Source organism: Callorhinchus milii, unplaced genomic scaffold (genome assembly GCF_018977255.1).
Source record: "Callorhinchus milii isolate IMCB2004 unplaced genomic scaffold, IMCB_Cmil_1.0 Scaffold3, whole genome shotgun sequence".
NCBI lineage: Eukaryota > Metazoa > Chordata > Chondrichthyes > Chimaeriformes > Callorhinchidae > Callorhinchus > Callorhinchus milii.
In genome coordinates, this window is record NW_024704744.1 from 90,068,561 (window position 1) to 90,079,956 (window position 11,396).

At 45.3% G+C, this 11,396-nt stretch overlaps 1 protein-coding gene across 1 annotated transcript in view; it reads left to right on the forward strand.

Annotated features, from left to right (window-relative positions):
• Positions 1–10,937, forward strand: part of itpkb (inositol-trisphosphate 3-kinase B) — a 39,317-nt gene extending 28,380 nt beyond the window's left edge. Inside the window, exons 2-7 of the mRNA XM_007907202.2 lie at positions 1,261–1,360; positions 2,166–2,379; positions 3,359–3,563; positions 6,344–6,445; positions 7,909–7,980; positions 10,586–10,937. Coding sequence (XP_007905393.2) covers positions 1,261–1,360; positions 2,166–2,379; positions 3,359–3,563; positions 6,344–6,445; positions 7,909–7,980; positions 10,586–10,795 — 903 coding nt within the window. The 3' untranslated portion in view covers positions 10,796–10,937. The remainder of the gene's footprint in view (positions 1–1,260; positions 1,361–2,165; positions 2,380–3,358; positions 3,564–6,343; positions 6,446–7,908; positions 7,981–10,585) is intronic.
• Positions 10,938–11,396: the final 459 nt, after the last annotated feature.

The following is an 11,396-nucleotide window of genomic DNA, read 5'->3' on the forward strand; positions in this document are numbered from 1 at the left end:
ACGGTTAGTGAAGCTTTGCACATGGAGACAAGCTGGATCCAAAGACACTGAGATCCCCTCCAGAGAATGAACATTCCTGATTTACCTACCTAATTTACACAAAGCAACTTTTTTGAGTATTGACGCCCTAGTTACCAGTGATCGTGGAGTCCTGTAGCTTAGTGGTTAGAGCACTCGCTTCCAAGCAAGAGGACCTGGGTTTGATTCCCAGGCAATGTGAAACTTTGGGTAAGTTTCCTTGCTCCACATGTCTCTGTTTACCTAGCAGTAAGTAGGAACCCAGTTGTTAGTCGATTGGCAGATCACTTTTCCGGGGGTAATGATCCCTTGAAAGTAAATAAATAATTTGGTCACTCAATCCTTGGCTGTCTGTGGGACACTGCTGCATGCAGTTGGCTACCGCACAAGTTAAATTGCCACAATTCACAATTCACTTTACAGTATATATTGTGTGAAGAGCTTTGAGACGTCTTGAGACGTGATAAGGCGCTATATCAAATGCAAGGATTATTATTATAAACTTGTCACCAGCTGTTTCTGGGCTTATGGGCATTTGCTTATGTAAATGCCAGGTTTATTGCTGCCTGTGCCAATGTCAAGTGTTGCAGGTGTGGCTGCCAGCTCAGCAGTTTTCTGGCTCATCGGCAGGACTTGGAAGGGCAGACCAGTCACTGGGGCAGGGAGTCATCCCACTCAGCTCCTGCTAACCCTGTAAGCCAAAGCCCTAGGGTGGTCCTAGCTGGACAAGCAGTGGGAAACCTTGCCAGACAGCAATATCAATGGCAAGCTATGCGGTTTTAGCTGGTTAGACTCCAGCAGTTACCCCAACGCACACTCTGGGGTCCCCAAGCCTTGGCTCTTGCCAACCTGTGCCTAATACTTTCCAAAATTAGGTAAACAGGATGTGTCCCTCCAGGGAGAGAGTGCGCATTCCATTCCAACAATCTATCTCTGGGATTTCCATGTGTAGGTGGGATGCAGGGAAACCTCAACTTTGTTTGGATAGTCTTAAGCACGGTGATGGGTTTCCGCATGTGTCAGACAAAACAAAAAAGGCTGAGCAAAAACAAAAGCAGCTCCTGGTAGCATATCACCATATCAGCATTGCAGGGTGTTGGTGCCAGGTTTCATTTGTCTCTGGTGCCAAATCAGATGTTGGAGGCTGTTTGTGCCCAGAGTGGTTGCTCCCTGGTGTTAGTGTAACATGTTGTAGGGCAATGCCTATGGTGGTTTGCTTAACAGTTATCTCTTTCTGTTCAGAGTAAATCATGGAGGAAGATCAAGAACGTGGTGCAATGGTCGCCGCTTGTTATGTCCTTCAGAAAGCGCTACCCATGGATACAGCTAGCGGGACATGCAGGTGAGTACTGTGCCATCTCGTAATCCCACACCAGGCTCCGTGAACCCATCACCCCCACCCTCGCCCGGCTCCAATGGCTCCCCATCCCCCAGAGGATAGAGTTCAAAATCCTCATCCTCGTCTTAAAAGCTCTCCAGGGCCTTGCTCATTCCTACCTCTGTGACCTGCTAACCCCATATCAATCTGTCCACTCCCTCCGCTGCACGTTTCCCACCTGGCCCGCCCCTCACCACCGGCGGTCGGGCCTTTAGCCACTCTGTCTCCACCCTTTGGAACTCCATCCCACAATCCCTTCGCCTTGCTCCCTCCCTTGTCTCCTTCACGGCACGTCTCAAGATCCTCCTCTTCTACCGTGCCTTTGGCTGCCCTTCTATACAAATGTCATTTGTTGTTGATGTTGTTGTTGGGGGGAAAGGCACTCTCAAACCAGGTTTGGATCCCACCTTTTGCCTCCTCCTCCATTTTCTTTTGCACCTGAAGACCTTTCTCTTTGACCGTGCCTACGGCCACATCATCCCCTCTCCCCCGGCTCGGGGTCAGGCTCAGGGATGCTAATCCACGTGAAGGGCGAAAAATATACAGTCAATTCATTTTACAGTATATGCTGTGAAGCGCTTTGAGACGTCTCGAAGATGGGAAAAGGCACTGTATCAAATGCGAGGATTATTATCATTATCGTTTTTATTGTTATTATTATTATTGTTATATAAAAGCAGGGTGTTCTTGTTGTGGTGTATCCTGATCGCTGTTCTGACCTCTCTCTCTCTTGCCCCGTGCTGTGGGTGATTGCCCTCTTTGTACACAGGCAGCTTCAAGGCCGGGGCCAATGGTAAGATCCTGAAGAAGCATTGTGAATGCGAGCAGCGCTGTCTCGACCGGCTAATGAGAGACCCTCTGAAGCCATATGTGCCAGGTTACCATGGCGACGTGGAGAAGGACGGCGAGAGGTACAACCAGATGGATGACCTGCTCTCCGAGTTCGACCTCCCCTGTGTCATGGACTGCAAGATGGGCGTGAGGTGAGTGCCCGTCTGGGAGCATTCAAATTAATCTGTGTTGAGAATTCAACATCAACTCAGCTCAGTCAATTGTCTGCCGAATAACCACCTTTTAATGTGTCAAGCACATGCTACTGTGTAAGAACATAAGAACATAAGAATTTTCTGGGCGAAGAAGACCAAGGTCCATCTAGTTCACCTTCCATCAACCTGGCAGTTGTTTGACATGTTGTGTCCCAAACTATGTACTGTATCCCCAGATACTATTTTCTACCAGAAATCTATCTAATTTGTTCTCAAAACAAACAACAGTTTTTGCTTCCACTGTCTCCCTAGTGCCAATATGCGCCAATATGATATTTTACGTTTTATCTCGCCTGAGTCTCTAGCACTTTCATTCTGGGTCAGAGAGATTTGGGTTCAAGCCTCAACTTAGACCAGGCTGTTAGTCCTGAGGTCTTGGCTGCCTGTTCAGGTGGATGTTAAAGATCCGGTCATGCTTTTGAAGAAAAAGGAAAGTTTCTCCCAGGGTCTTGGCCAGCAATCCTCTAAATAAATTCAACTGCACACCAGTTATAATAATAATAATCCTTGAATTTGACATAGTGGCTTGTCATGTTTTCGAGACACCTCAAAACTCTTCACAGAATATACTGTAAAATGAATTGACTGTATATATTGTGGGCGAAATGCGGCAGCCAATTGCGCACAGCAGTGTCCCACAAATAGTCGTGGATTGAGTGTCCAAATCATTATTAATAATTAGTATCAATTAATTATTACTTCTGTTTGCGAAAGTTTGTTGTGCAAGGTTGCCTATGGTGTTTTGTCTCCAAATATACAGTTTCCACAATTGACAGCAATTACCTGTGAAGTACTCTGAAATGCCTTGCCGTTATAGTTGCTCCATTAAATGCAAGGATTATTTTTCTCTGCCACACACCTGTTCCCTTTTCGAGTTACCCTATTTCAAGTGTTCTGACCCTGCTTGGCTCTGCAGGACATACCTGGAGGAGGAGCTTGCGAAGGCCAGGAAGAAGCCGTGCCTAAGGAAGGACATGTATCAAAAGATGGTGGAGGTTGATCCTGAGGCCCCAACAGAGGAAGAGCAGAGGCTGCGAGCCGTCACCAAGCCCCGCTACATGCAATGGCGAGAGACGATCAGCTCCACGGCCACCTACGGCTTCAGAATTGAAGGGGTCAAAGTAAGTGTGACCACTGCTCAGCTTGGCCAGGTCTGTAATGTGCTTGCAAGCTAGGCAAGCGAAAGGACCTGGATTCGATTCCCAGGGAGGGCGAAACATTGGGCAAGTTTTCTTACTCCACACGCCTCTGTTTACCTAGCAGTAAGTAGGAACCCGGTTGTTAGTCGATTGGCAGATCGCTTTTCCAGGAGTAAAAATCCCTTCAAAAAATAATAATAATAATAATTTGGTCACTCAATCCATGACTGTTTGTGGGACACTGTGTTTCGCCCACAAAATGTACAGTCAATTCACTGTACAGTATATTCTGTGAAGTGCTTTGAGACATCTAGAAGATGTGATAAGGCGTTATATCAAATGCAAGGATTATTATATGGCTGTAGGTCCAAGCCCCACGTTGGGATCTTTAGGTTGACAGTACAGCGTGACACTCCATTGCAGTATTGTTGGAGAGTGCTGTATTGTCCGAAATGCTGACCGTCAGATGAGACCTTAATCCAAGGTCTGGTCTGCCTGCTCAGAGGAACTTGTTATATACTGCCTCATTAGTCACTATACATATTAAAGTGCTTTCCAGTAATTCCTGTCAAGGCTAGTGATTATTTTGGGAGGTAAGACACAGCAGTCATTTTAGATCATATAAGAACATAAGAACTTGCTCGGCGAAAGAAGACCAAGGTCCATCTGGTTCGCCTTCCACTATCCTGGCAGTCACTTGACAGGTCGTGTCCCAAACTATATACTGTATTTCCAGATATTATTTTCTAGCAGAAATATATCTAATTTGTTCTTGAAGCAATTACATTTTCTGCTTCCACCGTCTACCTAGGGAGTCTGTTCCATATGTTTACTACTCGCTCACTGAAGAAGTGTTTCCACAGATTAGTTCTGAATTTATTCCCCCTTCAACCGCAGGACGTGTCCTCTGGTTCTACTGTTCAGTACAAGATAAAACAGCTTATGCACTACATTATTTATTTCCTTCAGAATCTTAAAGACCATTTTGCGTGCAGTAGTCACATCCAAGAGGTGAATGACCAACTAATCTGGAGAATTAACTATTAACCCCCTCCCTCCATCGCCATGAGAACCCTAACTATCACACATACTGCAGATAGCCCTCCATCTCCATGGTTACCACTGGCTGGCGGATAAAGCCTCTTTGGTTCCTTGTTGAAAATCAAGCTGCTGAACTTTCTTGTTGATGAGCATCTGTTGCTGGCATTGCTGTTGGAGGCAGCAGTTGTGGTTGATAGTGCCTGAAAGATCAAGTGCTGGTACAGTGGGCCCTAACTAGAACGCAAGCCAAACTCACACCAATTTAAACCCACACTGAGAGGCAGCAGGGAATGTTTTCAAATGAAAAACTTGAGGAGATGCGGAGGGGGGAAGAGACAGACATTCTTTAGCAACATTGTTCTATTTGGAGATCAACAACAAAGCCAACTTGTATATATTTATGTAACGCCCTTCACATAGGATAGAGTCTTGGAGTGCTCCACAGTGACAGGGTTCTTACATTTAGTTAAAAAAAATTACGTCGCAGAAGGAGGCCATTTGTGCCTGTACCAGCTCTTTGGAAGAGCTACCAACTAGTTCCACTCCCCCACTCTTACCCCATATCCTTGCAAATTTATCCTCTTCAAGTACCTATCTAATTCCCTTTTGAAAATTGTTATTGAATTGGTATCCACCACCCTTCCAGGCAGTGCATTCCAGGCCGTAACAACTTGTGTAAAAAAAAATTCTTCTCATCTCCCCTCTGGTTCTTTTGGCAATTATCTACGCCCCTGGTTACCGACCCACCTGGCTTGTGAGAAGAGGGAGAGGGAGGTGTCTATAGGTACAGTCAAAGAAGGTAGGGCTTAAAGTGGGATTTAAAGATGGATAAAGAAAGGGCGAGGCAGAGGGATTGAGGCAAGCAGTTCCAGAGTTAGAGGTGAGCAGTGATCTTGGACTGTGTGTGTGTGTGTGGAGGGGTTGCTGGGGGTGGCGAGGGGTTAAAGTTTTTATCTCCTCTCCATACTTTTCCTAGAAACATTGTTAAAGAAAGAGGCCATTCAGCCCATCATGTCTATGATTGTAAACTCCCTGCCCATGGTTATTTACTTTGATCTCATTAACCCCGCTCTTTCCTGATTTACTCAAACCGAGGACAGAGCTCAGCTCTCTCAAGTCAGAAAGTTGTAGGTTCAAGCTATTATTACTTTGAGCTTACAGTCTAAGCAGATACTCCAATGCAGTACTGGGGCAGGGCTGCATTATCCAAGGTGGTGTCTTTTGGGTGAGACATTAATACAAGATCTCATCTTGGGGTGGACATTAGGGATCCTGTGATATTGTCGGTCAAGGTTTTCCCAGCATCCTGACCAACAGTCCTGCAGAATAATTGATTGTTCACTTCATGGCTGCTTGTGAGATCTTTGCTAGGTGCAAAATAATTTTGCCTACAAAATAGTGACGACCAAACTTAATTACTTGGGAGTGTTTTGGGATGTTTCAATGTAATAAGCGGCTGTAAAATTGCAAGTTCCTTCTGTCCTGGAGTCCTGAAGCTCAGTGGTTAGAACACTCGCCTCACAAGTGAGAAATTTGGTCACTCAATCCATGGCTGTTTGTGGGACAATGCGGTGCACAATTTCCTATACAGTATATTCCATCAAGCGCTTTGAGATGCCTTTAAGATATGATAAGGCTATCAAGTGCAAGGATTATTTTATTGTTATATTCTGTGAATCTCACAAATTATTGATCAATCTATTGAACTAATCCATTTGCAGAATGAAGATGGGACAGTGAACCGGGATTTTAAGAGGACGAAAACCAAAATTCAAATCATGGAAGCTTTTCAAGAGTTCACAAAAGGAAACCAGGTTGTTCTGGTGAGTTTTGTCATTCCTGTTGCTTGTGGGATGGTTGGGAGGAGGATTGTGGAGGAATGCCCAGATTGAGGGCAGGGCGAAGCCTCAGGCAAGTTTCCTTACTCCAAACACCTCTGTTTACCTAGCAGTAAGTAGGAATCTGATTGTTAGTCGATTGGCAGATCACTTTTCCAGGGGTAATAATCCCTTCAAAAGAAAAAAAAAGTAATAATAATTTGGTCACTCAATCCACGACTGTTTGTAGGATACTGCTGTGTGCAATTGGCTGCCGCGTTTCACCCGTAGTCAATTCACTTTACAGTATATTTTGTGAAGAGGTCCCCTCCTCTTCACCCTCTATATGCTCCCCCTCGGTGACATCATCCGCAGACATGGGGTTAACTTCCACATGTATGCGGATGACACCCAACTCTACCTTTCCTCCTCTACCCTCAACTCCACGACCCCCGATGTCCTGACAGCTGTCTGTCCGACATCGAGTCCTGGACGAGAGAGAACTTTCTTCAGCTCAACGTGCGTAAAACTGAGGCCCTCCTGATTGGCTCACGTCAGCGCCTCCGCATGTCAGGCGCTGAGCATCAGCATCCAAGGCTGCACTCTCCACCTCTCAAAGCCAGTCAGGAACCTCGGTGTTCTGTTCGACCCTGAGCTGTCCTTTCTCCCTCATATCCGCGCCACAACTGGCACCACCTTCCATCATCTCCGGAATGTCGCCAGACTACGGCACTACCTCACCCCTCACGCGGCTGAAACTCTGGTCCACGCCTTTATCACCTCAAGGCTGGACTACGGGAACTCTCTCCTCGTCGGCCTTCCCGGCACCTCCCTCCACAAGCTGCAGGTCATTCAGAACTCTGCAGCTCCTGTACTGTCCCGCACCAGGCTTCGGGACCACATCACTCCCACCCTCGCTCGCCTCCACTGACTCCCCATCCCCCAGAGGATCGAATTCAAGATCCTCATCCTCACCTACAAGACCATTCACGGCCTTGCTCCCTCCTACCTCTCCGACCCACTATCCCCCTATCTACCTGCCCGTACCCTCCGTTCTTCTGGTTGCGGTCTGCTTCACCTTCCCCACCCCAACCACCCTACCATCGGTGGCCGGGCCTTCAGCCTCTCAGCCCCGAGTCTCTGGAACTCCATCCCCCAGTGCCTTCACCGCCTCCTCCCTTTCCTCCTTCAAGGCCGGTCTCAAGACCTTTTTCTTTGACCGTGCCTTCAGCTCCCCTCCTCGCTCCCTCCCTTCCCTCCCCTCCCATTTCCCCCCAATGCTCGGGTCCTGACCCAACTGTACAGCGCCTTGGGACGTCCTCCCGACGTGAAAGGCGCTCTATAAATGGAATCTTGTTGTTGTTGTTGTTGAAGTGCTTTGAGAGGTCTAGAAGACGTGATAAGGTGCTATACCAAATGGAAGGATTATTATTATATTATTGTAATGTGGTATGTTTCTCTCTCTATAGAGAAGGTACCTGGACCGGTTGAAGGATGTCCGAGAGGCACTGGAAGTTTCACCTTTCTTCAAAACCCATGAGGTATTCATATAAAACCCATGATATATATAATATATATATATATATATAACCCGTGAGGCTGTGTGTTCAGGATTGGACATTGGAGGGAGTAAGGGTGAGGGGATGGGGTCAGTGAGGAAATAGGTGAAGATGGCGAGGGGAGAGAGAGTGGGGTGTGGGGGTTACAGTGACGGTTCAAGACGATAGGGTGAGGCAATCGCTAAATTCAATGCGCGTTAATTAACATGTCACACGATTTGGACTTGATGATCCTCTTAGGCTTCTATCCTTTATATGTCTGCAAGGTACAAAATTGAAAGGCGCTGTGTGGTCAGACGAGTGGCAATGCCTTAAGATTTTTGGTCAAATATGGAATATTGGAGGGAAGCAGTGAATGACTCAGGGGTAGTGGGTCCTGTGTACACATTTCTATTTAGGGGTTGAAGGGGAGATAGCAAAAGATTTAAAGCAGGGCGCTTGTTTTTCTTTCCCTTTGCTTCTGGCACTCTCTCAATCTCTGTTTGTCTGTTGCTTGACTCTGCCTCCATGGTAACACCTCCAGCGCCCATCAAGATTGGCCAAAGAGCAACGCCTGGGAGAGCTTTCTGAACTCTGCTAATAGTCAGGCTGCTAGTCTGCCCTCCACCGGCAACCAACCACCAAAGGCTTCTTTTCAAATTCCCATCCCCTGATTCCCAAGGCCTGAAATTTCACCTTTATCCCAACTCCTTTTAGAGAAGGGGAAAAGAATATATCATAATAACAATCCTTGCATTTGATATAGCGCCTTGTCACATCGTTGAGATGTCTCAAAACGCTTCACAGGAATATTGTAAAGTGGATTGACTGTATTTTGTGTGCAAAAGTCAGTTGCACACAGTAGTGTCCCACATTTCGCCTACAAACAGTCGTGGATTAAGTGACCAATTTTTTCTTTTTTTTTGAGGGATTATTACCCCCGGAAAAGCGATAGCAATCGACTAACAACTGGGTTGCTACTTACTGCTAGATAAACAGAGGCATGTGGAGAAAGGAAACTTGCCTCGGTTTTCGCCCTGTCTGGGAATCAAACCTGAACATTGGACTGGGAATAGGAGGGGGAGTATGGGGAGACAAACAACATTGAACAAATAATCTGTTGATGCATTAAAAACATTTTCATGCCTGATGAAATCAGTCAAATATTTCCTTTGATAATATGTATTGATCCACGACTGTTTGTGGGACACTGTTGTGTGCAATTGGCTGCCGCATTTCGCGCACAAAATATAAAGTCAATTCACTTTGCAGTATATTCTGTGAAGTGCTTTGAGACATCTCGAAGATGGGATAAAGTGCTTTATCAAATACAAGGATTATTATTATTATTATTATCATCGAGTTCGCCACTATTTACAAATTAAGACTGAATCTAAGAATTCTTTCACAATTGTGCATGATCTTACATTATTATATCTTATATTCTTGCAGGCTAGGTCTAGAAAGAATTTTGGTCGTGTGAGTGATGCAGTGGCTCAGTTAAGAATAAATGTAACCTAATAACATTTCTTAATTATTATTGGTGATATTTAATAAATGGTACAGAAATCGCAATTTAAAATGTACCCTTTGGGACCTATAAATAATAATAATAATCTTTGCGTTTGATATATATCATGTCATTGAGATGTCTCAAAAATGCTTCACAGAATATATTGTAAAGTGAATTGACTGTATTTTGTGGGCGAAATGCGGCAGCCAATTGCACACAGCAATGTCCCACAAACAGTTGTGGATTGAGTGGTCAAATTATTATTATTATTTGGTCCCTAATAACCTGTCCCTAGTAATAACCAAATAAGCTTTTGTTTCCCTGTCAATGGTCTTTTAACTTGAAGAATTTTCTTTAAAAATCATTTTCAAGCCAGTATCTGCCAAACTACGAAATCCATGCTCTCCACAGCCCAATGACAGACTTCCTGATGTGCTTGGATCTTGCTGGAAGCCAATGGGAGCTAATGGAATGGGGATGGGGTGGGAGCTTGATGGAAGCTAATTAGGATTTGATATTAATAATATCAAATTTTATCAATACCCTTGCATTTTGATACATTTTGTATTTTGATACTTATGATGTTTCAAAACGCTACACAGCATTTATTGTAAAGTGTAGCGACTGCATATTGCAGACAATTTTGATAGGAGGCACAGGGAACTGATGATGGTTTGATGAGAGTGTGGGGGAGTTTGATGGCGGGGTTGAAGGCAGTCAATGGGAGCTAGATGGGATCCAATGAGAACCAAGGAGAGTTTGATGGAATCCTATGAGGGCTGTGTGCGTATACGTCTGTGTGTGTGTTATGTGAGGGGGGGAGCCAGTCCTCTTTCATGAACTCCATCAAACAAAATATACAACTCTACACCTCTACACAGTGATTCCTGTAAAACACTTTGAGTCCTCCTGACATGAAAAGCACGGTTTCAAATGTAAGGGTAATTTCATTATTATCAAGTCAGATGACCAGAATGGCCTGTTTCTGTGCTATGGACAGTATTATGCAAGTGCTGCTTTGAAAATGTTCAGGCGAGCTTGATTTGAAAAAAATGACATCTCCATTCCCCACTTTTGTCTCGTTCCTCCCCAAAGGTGATTGGCAGCTCCTTGCTGTTTGTGCATGACAGAAAACAACAAGCCAAGGTCTGGATGATTGATTTCGGGAAAACCACACCTCTGGCCGAAGGTCAGGTCCTCAACCACCGGTTGCGATGGTTGGAGGGGAACAGGGAAGATGGGTACCTCTGGGGCCTCGATAATCTCACGTCCATCCTGGAGGAAATGACCAAAGAGGAGGACTAGCCTTTGAACTGGACAATGTTCTTGGTACACAGCACTACAGGACGGTTAATCCTCACACAGAGAGAGACACATAGGCATAGGTACAGCACTTCCATGTTAGGAGCCCTTGTAGCTCAGTGGTTAGAGGGCTTGCCTCGCAAGCGAGAGGACCTGGGTCTGATTCCCAGGCAGGGCGAAACGTTGGGCAAGTTTGCTTATTCCACACGCCTCTGTTTACCTAGCAGTAAGTAGGAACCCGGTTGTTAGTCGATTGTCGTATCGCTTTTCCGGGGGTAATAATTGCTTCAAAAAAATAACTTGGTCACTCATTCCATAGCTGCCGCATTTTGCTCACAAAACATACAGTCACTTTATAGTATATTCTGTGAAGCTCTTCGAGACGTCTCAAAGATGTGATAAAGCTCTATATCAAATGCAAGGATTATTATTATTCTTATTAGTGTGTTTTGCGCAGTTGGTAGCATGTTTACCTCTGGGTTCAAGCTCCGAGTCACGACTTGAGTTTACGATCCAGGCTGACATTCCAGTAAGGTGCTGTGGGTGGGAGCGCTACATTATTTGAGATGCCATCTTTCGCATGAGAACTTAAGCTGAGGCCTTA